Source organism: Salminus brasiliensis, chromosome 4 (assembly GCF_030463535.1).
Source record: "Salminus brasiliensis chromosome 4, fSalBra1.hap2, whole genome shotgun sequence".
NCBI classification, from domain to species: domain Eukaryota; kingdom Metazoa; phylum Chordata; class Actinopteri; order Characiformes; family Bryconidae; genus Salminus; species Salminus brasiliensis.
The window spans coordinates 23,637,214-23,648,623 of record NC_132881.1 but is presented as its reverse complement, the minus strand read 5'-3'; the positions used below and the strand labels follow the sequence as shown (position 1 = coordinate 23,648,623).

The 11,410-nt window shown below is 39.4% G+C and overlaps 1 protein-coding gene across 1 annotated transcript; it reads left to right on the top strand.

Moving 5' to 3' along the window:
• Positions 1–749: 749 nt before the first annotated feature.
• Positions 750–8,137, top strand: yipf3 (Yip1 domain family, member 3). The gene is made up of 9 exons (XM_072677662.1): positions 750–1,048; positions 2,236–2,445; positions 2,827–2,933; positions 3,208–3,253; positions 3,374–3,466; positions 3,809–3,940; positions 4,957–5,070; positions 5,304–5,427; positions 6,851–8,137. Exons 1-9 carry the CDS (start codon positions 974–976, stop codon positions 6,979–6,981), a joined length of 1,032 nt encoding a protein of 343 aa, XP_072533763.1. The 5' UTR covers positions 750–973; the 3' UTR covers positions 6,982–8,137.
• Positions 8,138–11,410: the final 3,273 nt, after the last annotated feature.

Below are 11,410 nucleotides of genomic sequence, written 5' to 3'. Positions count from 1 at the left end.
TTATTGCACATTGCACAACTTGCACACTACCGTCATTATTTATTATCCTCTGTCTGTACTGTGTTGTGTTGTCTGTCCGCACTTGTTTGTTTGTGTTGCACTTGTGTCTTGTATGCACTGTCTATGTTGCACCATGGTCCTGGAGGAATGTTGTTTCGTTTCACTGTGTACTCTGTATGTAGTTGAAATGACAATAAACCCACTTGACTTGACTTGACTTGACTTGCTGTTGATACTATTATATATAAACATACTGTGATATTGCATTGATTGATTGCAACTGCTCGACACTACTTTCAAAAATGTTTAGCTCACAATTATATTTCATTCATTGTCTGGTTAGGTAAAGCATGACCAGTTAACAAAAACAGAATACAAATATAATATTACAAAAATAAAAAATCTCATCGTAGCATTTTAAGTTCTTTAGCTATGTAATTTGTAATAAAAATGATTATTAAATATAGTAAACATCTTTACTTAGCTATGAATATATTATGTCTTGCAAAGATCATGAAAATTAGGATTACAAACTGAGGAAAACAACATTTAACGATTGCGCTCAAAATCATCTAATCCATTGCTTATTTAACACAACAAAACAAAAAAATAATCAGATGTACAAACACGATGTTCTGTATATTATTGACCTTGATTTATTTTTTATTTATTCGTATTTTCCAGCGCCCTGACCGACGTTCACATCACGTCACCCACCGTACGCCTGATCACGTGACTCTGGCATTCGACGCTTTGGATTCGGATCAGCAGTGAGCCGACTCAGTGTCGCTCAGCACCGCTTGTTTCACTCCTCTGATGTGGCATGAAGCTGCTTACAGTTGGCAAGACTGATCGTCCCGATTCACGTATCTGCCGCTGAAACTAGAATGCATGACAGTGTCTTTGTATAGTCACTATTACAGTTGCACAGCTGGTGAAGTTTTAAAGTCTCGCAAACCCATCGTCTGCTAAAATGTCGGCGTCGGGAGGAACCAAAAACACGAATACGGAACCATGGGGTGGCTTTGATGACAACATTATTATCCAGGTAAGCTAGCGCTAGCTAGCTACATAGCCGGACAGGTAGAAAACCCAATATCTTCTACCGGGATCGCAGTGAAATCTCCTCAGTTTGGACTGTTTTGGTTAAAAATACGACATAAGCTTTGTGTTGTGATTGAACCAGAAGCGGTGTCGTATGAAAGTTGTGACGTAACGTTAGCCAAATAGCAGGCTAAGCTAGTTGGTTAGCCTGGTTTGAGGGTTCTGCTTGGCTTGTGACTTCTTACTTTCTCCTGTTTAATAAACTATTTGTCTTTGTCTGATGACAAGTCATACGTGTATGAGATATCTAGCTAACGCATGCTGTCTCCTGTATAACTAGAACTAGTGTTTTATTTGGTGTGCTTTTAAGGAAACTGCCCTGGCCCTGGTAGCTAGCTAGCATTTTAATCTAGTTGGTTGCAGTCATCATCCACTTTATCCAAATCCTTGTTCTTCCACTTACTGGTCCCTTTTAAGGTCCAGTTAGACTATATATCCACTTTATACAGTAGGTGTTCAACTACAGACTGAACCACATCTGTTGCCATTTCCATCTGTCCACATCTGTGTTCATCCTCTTCTGTCAGTGTCTGACCACAGGATATTTGTTAGCCAAATATTCTTTGGTTGATCGGTCATTCTGTTGGGACACTAAATGTGGCCATAGTCATGACAGAGCTGTGTAGCTGGTGTTTAGACATGTCAGTGTCACTGCTAGGTTAAAAGACTGGTCTTCTAGCCAAGAGTGCATCTGAGGTCATATGAAAGGCTTTGATGAAAGAATAATAATGTGGCCGACAGGTGTCATGCATCAGGGACAGCTTGAGCTGTGAGTTATGTTTTGATATCATTACATTTACATTTATGGCATTTAGCAGACGCTCTTATCCAGAGCGACTTACAGGGTTACTCGTATTACACAGGGGGACCAATGTAGTATTAGGAGTCTTGCCCAAGGACTCTTATTGGTGTAGTGCAGTATAGTCACCCAGGCTGGGAATCGAACCCCAGTCTCCCACATGGTGTGGTAGCACAGTGCCAGGTAGTGTTGTTATCTGTTGCGCCACACCAACCATCTGATATCATAATATCAGACGCGCAACAAATGTAGTCTAGCAAAATGTAGTGACCTCAAATGACAAAGTTTCTGCAGTCATATACACACTTACCTAAAATCTCATTCATCCACAGGGCAGCGGCTCTGCGGTAATAGACATGGAGAACATGGATGACACCTCTGGCTCCAGCTTCGAGGACATGGGGGAGATGCATCAGCGTATGAAAGAGGAGGAGGAGGTGGCAGCAGAAGCGGAAGCTACAGAGGAAGACACCGGCGAGGATGGAGAGTTCCTTGGCATGAAGGGCCTCAAAGGACAGTTAGGCAGACAGGTTGCCGATGAGGTCAGCTGTGGTGTGGCTTCATTTTTATCAGTTCCCACTGAAATGCCAAATCCTGCTTTTGCAGGTTTCTTCAGATTGCATGCTTGAGGTGTCTTATCACATTCAAAGTGATTATATTCAGAAACAAAGATTGTGCATGCTCCTGAAGGCCACTGCCGGTCCTTCAGCAGTGTTGGGTGAAAGTTGAATTCATGTGCTCTTTCTAGAAAGGACTTGTCTTGCACATACCTCTGCTAAACTTTGCTTCAAGATCAGTAGTCACATTAAATCGTGTCAGGTGCATAAAGCAAAACCCTCACTGTGTGTGATCTGAATGCATCAGTATGTTATGTATGGTATTGCGTAATCAAATTTAATCTGATGTTGCTTTAATTCATACAGGTCTGGCAAGCTGGAAAGCGGCAGGCCTCAAAAGCCTTTAACCTTTATGCTAACATCGACATTCTCCGACCTTACTTTGACGTTGAGCCTATTCAAGTAAGACACAGGTAAGACTCATCATGCAGGCCTTGTAGATGTTTTGGGGCAGGGTTTTAGTACTTGTATAGAACTCCAACCCTCCAATGTGGTGCTTTCCCCATGTAAACACACCTACTAAACCTGGTAGAGGTAAGTTCAACCAGGTTGGTTGGAGTTGGCTAATCACTACACTTGGACACCTGTTGGATACAGTTTCTCCAGGGCCAGTTAGAAGACAATATATTGTTTATTAGAATAGAATAGACCACAAAAATAATAATACTACATGTATACTTTTCACAGATTAATCGAATCCATGATTCCGCTCAGAATGATTGCTTTTCCACAGGTAAGTAATACTCCATTACTTATAGAACATCTTATAAGGAACCCATCACTGTCTAAGTATAAGCAGGAGACTGAAGGTGGACTTTTAATGTCCTACATGTGCTACTTTTTAAATTCATAGAAAGTTGCTGGGGAGCTATATGGACCAATGATGCTGGTGTTCACTCTGGTGGCCATCCTGCTGCATGGCATGAAGACATCTGGAACGGTCATTGTAAGAAAAACTCTTTATTTTTGCTGTTGGAACAAAACTTACAGATACATTTACAGAGCAGACAAATAAACAACCATACTTTGTAATGAAAGTCAATGTAATCTTTTTTTTCTTTTAACATAACCAAATTGTTGAACATTTTTGTTTGTTCATTAATCATATGTTACCTTAATGCAAATGTAAAGTGTTCAAATGATGCAAAAAATAAATTAAACTAGAAATAGTGGTAAAACATTTAACATTTATATATATCATATGGTCCATGAATTGTTTTCCCTTGAGTGATTCCGAACGAATTGGTGTGAATAAGATTGACATGAGAAATGATATTTCCCAAAACAGAGAGAAGGTACACTGATGGGCACCGCCATTGGAACCTGCTTCGGCTACTGGCTGGGCACATCCTCCTTCATCTACTTCTTGGCCTACCTCTGCAATGCTCAAATCACCATGCTCCAGATGTTGTCTCTATTAGTGAGTAATCGCAGTCTGATGAACCATTACTTCATCACGATACACTGCCATCTAAAAGTTTGGAACCAATATTTAAAAATTTATATATAAAAACTGTTCAACTCTTGTGTAAAATAATAGGTTTGTCCTGGGTACCTTGAAACAGGGTTGAACACTGTCATCTAAAAGTTTGGAACCAATATTTAAAAAAAACTGTTCAAAGTAATGTGTAAAGTAATAGATTTGTCCTGGGTACCTTGAAACAGGTTTGAGCTAGTAGGATGTTGTGCAGAAAGAAATCTTCATATGCAGTTATTAACAACAAATGCCATAATGTTTGGTATCATAACTGTTTATGTAACTTGCTCATCTTTAAACATTGTAGCACCTGAGAATAACTAGTAATAGTAACATGGCACTGTTCTATTACTGAACATAATGTCACAATGACTCCATAACAGCATGATATGTTTATGGTATGATATGGTGTTATGCTGATTTATCATGTAATAAATTGTTGTTCCCAAAATACTCCAAATATTGACAAACAATTCTAACTATATCATTTGCTGTTTGGTTTGTAATATGTCAGTATACTATGAGTTAAAGCAGCTTTATAAAGAATTGACATTTCCTGCTCATGGGCTCCCCTACAAAGCAATTCTTGCATTGAGCCACCCCTAAAAGACAACTTTTACACATGCATTTCTGGACAAGCTGAAGGATACAGAACCGTCACTGAAAGTGAAATGAGCATGTGAACTGAGTAATATTACAGGCTTTTGCATGAATATGAGTCTGGTTACATAGTGTTATGTAGTTTGTTACAAAAACATTCTCCTGCTCACTCCAGAAAGTTGCATAGTGCATTTAACAGTGTGCAGTGAAGCAATGACAGAGATGCCGTTCTACCATTTGCAAGTCAGTGTAGCATTAAAATGATCCAAACTTACATACAAACGGTAGTGTATGTTCATATCAAGTAGTGTGGGCTGTGTCTGTGTTCTGTGTGTAACACTGTGTCACCATGTTTGCAGGGATATGGTCTCTTTGGCCACTGTGTGGTCCTGTTCATTACCTACAATGTCCACTTCCACTCGCTCTTCTACATTCTGTGGCTGGTGATTGGAGGACTTTCTACACTTCGGATGGTAAGGACAGTGTCAGATGATATCCAAATAAAGTCATTCAGATTCGATGAACTGCAAATGGACTCCACATCCATAAAGCTAATATAAATAAGTAGATGGGCCAGCGTGCAGTGAATGTGAACCTGGTTCAGGTTGATGAAAATGGCCCTATTTCGGATGAAATGCTTATTAAGGTATTCACACTACGATTTGAGAGGTACTTCAGTCTTTCTCTCACCCCCCTCTTTGTCCAGGTGGCTGTGCTGATCTCTCGTACAGTTGGTCAGACTCCTCGTCTCATTCTGTGTGGCACCTTGGCTGCTCTGCACATGCTCTTTCTCCTCTACCTGCACTTTGCCTACCACAAGATTGTTGAAGGTAAGTTGCGGATCCAGAATGTGCGCAGTGAGTGGTGTAACAAGTGTGTAACAGAGAATTATTTAGGCAAGTTAATTCAAGGTTTTCAGCTCTTGTGCTATATTATACAAAAAAAAGTTAACTGTGCACTCTGGTCCCAATGAGCAACCAAATAATGAAAGTGGAGTCTCTAGAGGGAATCTAGGCGTTATTAGAACCTTGTGATAATAGAGTTCTTATTTTTTAGTCTGTTCTTTAGTCTAATTTTAGAAACAATTATGTAGCCTTAGGTTCAAAGCACCTAAGTGATTTTTTTTTTCAGTTCATCAGAACTGGGTCAGCTTTTGAGAACTTTTTGTCAGTCACACTGTCTAGCTTTTTTATTATTATTATTGTTAATGTTTAAATAGTTACTGTCTCATAAATCATAAAGTAAGAGCAATAAAATATTAGTACTGTGTGATGTTAAGGGTATTGAGACATTCACCTAAGAGAAAATGAACTATATTCTAATTATATTGTGTGTGTATAGCTGTATTTTCTCCTATACGGTCAATAACGATAATAGAACAAGGCTCCTTCAACGCTTTCTAAAAATCCAACCACCGTGAGACAGTTTTCAACTAGAAGATTTGATGCTCCTGTGTTTATTCTTTTTTTATATAGATGTGTAAAAGGTAACTAGCATTCTAATAGCTTCTTTAACTGTACGTAGGCTCACAAATCAAATCTTTACCACTTATAACGGTAATAATCTCATAATTAACATCAGTTACAGATGCCCTAAAATAAAACCCTCATGGGACTGAAGAATGATTACTTCGCCTTCGTCTTCTACAACCCTTTTGTCTTTATCTTCCCACTCATCTCTTTAGTCCCTCAAATGCAAAGTGCTTATTTTTCCTATTTGGTCAAATGGGGATAGTTCACCATTTCACATTTGCCTGGCCAGTGATGCACACATTTGCACAACACCAGCTTTCTTTGCTGCCATGCTGTAGGTGTCAAGAGACTAAAGTTTGGGAACCCAGGTGTCTTAATGTGACCATATTAGGACCTAACTGAGTCTGGAATGTTTATATAGAGAAGACCAACTGTGGCACTACAATTTAAGCATTGGCTCGATCATTGGGATGCTGGTAATGCTGCAGCAATCTGTGGCTGGGAGCCCAAAAGAGCATAATTGACCTAATTTGGGAAAAGAACAGAAATGTTTAAGATTTATTTGTCATTTCTACCCATCACTACTTGTCACCCTTATTAGTAGTTGATGCTCCAGTATATCTCTACTACTGTTTATCACTAGCACTAATAGTAAGCAGTATCAATAACTAGCCCTAAAAACCTCATATTTGGCCTGTACTCATTTTCAAAAACTGTATTTTCTTCTGATTTATCATTAATGTCAGTATTATTACAACATGTTTTTATTTTTTGTTTGAAGGTATCCTGGACACCCTAGAAGGACCAAATGTTCCCCCTATCCAGAGAGTGGCCAGAGATCTGCCTAACGTGGCATCCGCTGTTGTGAATGCCACTATGAAATCTGTGGCTGCAATAGTACACTTGCAGTGATCACGTGATCAGTACTGCTGCTTCCTACTTTGGTTAAGGAAGCTGGTTGGGGTGTGTATGAACTGGACAAACGAGAATGACAGGGAAGTTCACATCTGGCACCTTTTCTAGGCCTGAGTCAGGTTGTCAGTTGAATGTCATTTGTCAGCTATGATGACGGACAGACTGTAAGATCGTAGGCAATGGTGGCATAAGGTGGATCTTCACCTCGGGAAATTTTGAGCGACGAAGCAATGTTCACAAACCATCCCCATCACTGCACATGTGTCTTAACCGTTATTGCTCCTTCAGGTCATCCCGTGTTGAAACGTTCTGATTCCTAAAAGGAAAAAAAATGCTCTGTTGGTGTTGCTCACATCAGACATAATTGTTATATGTATAAAATGGCAACACTCAGTCCTGTATGTAAAGTGCCCCTGCGCTTTCCCCCATCTAGTCAGACAGCGTACATTTGTAATACATTTGTAAATTACTTTAAAAACGTAAAGTGTGGAGTCCCACCCTTGCCACGAGTGCATTTAGATTCAGTTACAGTTCAGATCTGTTCTGAGTTTGGGACATTTTAAAGTTTTTGGGGCGTTTGCTTTAGAAATGACAGCAACTATCATTACAAATGTCTTGCTAACAAACTTACGAAGATCACAATTGCATACAAGTCCTACTCCCTGTACCTTTATCATATTCGATTTGCATTCAATTTAATGCAAAAATCCTGCTTACATTTATACAGATGCAGTTGTAATGAATAAGCTCTTCTTCTGTCATTCATTCCACCTGGGAACCTTCATGGTTTGTCTAATTCACCGAGACAGCTGAAGTTTTTTTTTGTTTTGGCCACTTTATTTAACCGCTGTTTTTGTTTTGTTTTTGGGATGGGGGTAATATTGAAGTCTATATCTATGATTACTTATCTTAATTAATAGGAGCAATGTATTTGTGCAGAAATGCAGTGATTTATTTGCATTGGTTTCCTCAATGGTGCATGAGATTTTTTACCGGCCATAATGTGTGCTGCACTCTGGACTCTTCTGGGAACCATTTTGGGTAGAAGTCTATCAATCCCTGCGCATCATTTTGTCTTTTACATGTGGAATTTCTATTTATAGGGTTATTGTACAGAGAAAATGTAGAATAAAGTACTGACAACACAGGTCAACATGTGGCCAATTGTGTTAAAATTGAATGACGGGGCAAATATGTTCAACAAAGAGGATTAGACCATGCATTGGGGTCCTGAGTCCACATTGAGAATCTAAGATAAACCAAAACAACATTTACTTATTTTAACACCTTTTAAGCAAAGAAATGTCAGGGTTAAATACTAAGAAATTATGTTTATTCATGTTTAACAAATGTGTTACTGATATTGGTTATATACAGCAATTTATTGCAACAATTTATTAGGAATACTCAACCAATCAGGTAGCAGTAGTGTGTTGCTTAAAATCAAGGCCTAGCAGCTTCAGGTAATGTTCACATTAATCATCAAAGTGGGGAACAAATTTGATGTCTGTCATTTTGGTACCAGACCAGCTGGTCTGAGATTCATAGCAGAACAGTGTGACGTAGAAGAAACAAGCAATAGTTATGCAGATGGAACACCTTATTGATGAGAGGTCAACGGCGAGTGGGCAGAAAGTCTATGGTAACTCAGATGACCACTTAGTAAAATTGTGGTGAGCAGAAGTTCATCTCTGAACGTACAACATGTTCAACCCTGAGAAGGATAGGCTAAGCCTACAGAAGACTACATCGGCTTCCACTTCTATCAGCCAAGAACAGAAAGCTGAGGCTTCAGTGGGTACAGACTCACCAAAACAGGACAGTGGAAGACTGGGAAAATGCAGCCTGGTCTAATATTCTTGATTTCTGCTGAGGCACACAGATGGTGAGGTAAGAATTTAGCATCAGCAGCATGGCTCCATGGACCCTGTGTCAACAGTCCGGACTGGTGTAGGGAATGTTGTCTTGGCACACATTGGACCCTTTTATGACCACAATTTACCCATCTTCCAACGGCTACTTCCAGCATGATAATGCACCATGTCACACAAGCAAAAATAGTCCCGAACAGGTTTTGTGAACATGGCAATGAGTTTAGTGTTCCTCAGTGACCTTCCTAGTCACTGGATCTGAATCCATTAGAAGCAAAGGTGTCAAAAGTATTCACAGTCATTACTCAGGTAGAAGTGTAGATACTAGGGTTTAAAAAGACTTCTATAGAAGTTGAAGTATCAACTTAAGCATTTTACTCAAGTAAAAGTGTAAAAGTACTGGTTTCAAAACTAAAGTAGAAAAGTTAAAGTAATATAAGGTAAAAAGAGGCCAAAAGCTCAAGTCGCGCCACAGGGGGTTATAGTGCACTACCACACCTCCCCAAAGCCGTAATGACTATACTGTTCTATTAAAATGTTCATGTTGAAAAATGTTGGGATGCACTAGGCTGCCTGTTTCAGCTGCATATCTGCCCATTGAAAATGAATGCATTTTAGTAATATCAAATATATTAAAGGAGCATCTATGTGCACTACTGAGCGTTAACATGTTACATGGAGGGAAAATATGATGAGTAGTTGCCAAGTATTGTAATGGGGGAAAAAGTCAAACTTCAGAGGCATGTTATCAATAAGCTTTATTGGAATGTAAATGTGGGGCTTACTTGGGACATTTTTCTCGAGTTCTCTTGAGTCTCTGACACGGACATCTTCATACTAGGCTACATACATCTGCTATGTCTCACTTTTCGATTTATCTGGATAGTTTTTTTGAACAATGACTAGTCGGAATGAAAACAAACTGAAATGAAATGGGAGTGACAAGGCTATTTTCAAAATGTAAGGAGTAGAAAGTACAGATAATTGGGTGAAAATAGTAAAAAGTCGGCTGAAGAATAATTACTCCAAGTATAGATAACTGAAATTTCTACTTAAGTAAGATAATAAAGTATTTGTATGTCGTTACTTGACTCCTCTGATTAGAACACCTTTAGGATATGGTAGAACAGGAGATCCACAGTATTAAAGAGCTCCTGAAAAATCTGCAGGAATTACATGACACCATCATGTTAGCATGGACTAAAATCTCAATCTCTGGTTTGTTTCAGATATCTTGTGGAATACCTGCCAGATGCTGTTTTTAAGAGCAAAAGAGGCCATACAGAGTTCCTCTGTTCCTTATAAACCTCTCACTAACTATAATAAGTTAGAAAAGAGTGCAGAAGTGATTTCACTAGTGGTCTGACTTTTAGGACCTGCTGTGAGATCATTAAAGTCCACCGTCATGTTCTAATAGCTATGCTGTCTGAATTACCAAGGTCTTAGTGTGCCCTTAAAGCTCACTGGCTACAGTGTCTCAGTAAATGTCAGCAGCACACTATGGAGTATACCCAATATGCCTTCACATCTGTATCTGCTGATTTTGCTATGCAATGCTCAGGACGGGCCACGGGCAGTAATCAGTATAATTGAAGTCTGAGTTCCTTCTTTGTTTTTGTTAATCAATAGCAATGTGTGAACAGTATCCTACCTGAAACACTAGAGAATGGCTATTGATTTCACCCATCATGGCATCTGTCCTGCACTGGGTCACACTCGGGTGGTTCTATATAATTTGTTGGAGGAACATGTGAGGAGAATTAGATTAGAAAGGGAGCGGTGGTGCGAGGGTGCAGGTTATTGAGGCTGGGTCGAGATAAAGCATTTCGTTTTTTCTCTTTTTTTTCTCTGTACTGCTGGATTCAGCTGTGTTTGTGTGCTATAAAAGAATTAGGGCTCACATTTCACTGGGCTCCCCTGGGGAGTCACAAAAGTAGCTGCCTTGCAACCTGACACACTCTGGGCACAATTGGTACTATACGATCCAACCTCCCACTGTATCCTTGAGATAGGTTTGCACTGCTATTGTAGAGGAGACTACAGGTACGTAGAAAAAACAATTATTTGGCATCTGAATTTTATAGGAACACAATTTCCCACATATTATATTGGCCAAACATGTCTAGTGGTTGAAGTTTGCTTGCTTAACTTCTGCAAAGTGAATAGATTTTGGGTGGCCTCAGACTTTTACACTGCAGGACAAACTGGATTTGCTTTTATTAATTTATTTTTTTTTTTTTTTCAGGGCCACACATTAGGGCATTTAGCAGATGCTCTGATCCAGAGCGACTTGCAAAAGTGCTTCACTGTTTACTCAGGAAATATCCTTAGCTGGTTTGTATAGGCTAGGATACAAAAGATACCTCTAAGCTTAGATACGACCAAATACAGAAGTCAGTATGGAGACCACAATACTATTAGAAGAGGTGGGTCTTCAGTCTGCATTTGAAGACAGCGAGCTACTCTGCTACTTTTGCGTTCAGACACCCGAACGGGCAAGCTCTGTTTGTAGCTGTCCTTAGAGAACTGGTCACATTTATGAGCTTGGATGTTGA

What these genes read in the sequence shown, in the direction of transcription:
- yipf3 (XM_072677662.1), top strand. Translation starts at nt 974, where the DNA reads ATGTCGGCGTCGGGAGGAACCAAAAACACGAATACGGAACCATGGGGT. An exon ending in TCCAGATGTTGTCTCTATTA is followed by an intron (nt 3,941 to 4,956) that starts GTGAGTAATCGC and finishes CCATGTTTGCAG; the next exon opens with GGATATGGTCTCTTTGGCCA. An exon ending in CTACCACAAGATTGTTGAAG is followed by an intron (nt 5,428 to 6,850) that starts GTAAGTTGCGGA and finishes TTTTGTTTGAAG; the next exon opens with GTATCCTGGACACCCTAGAA.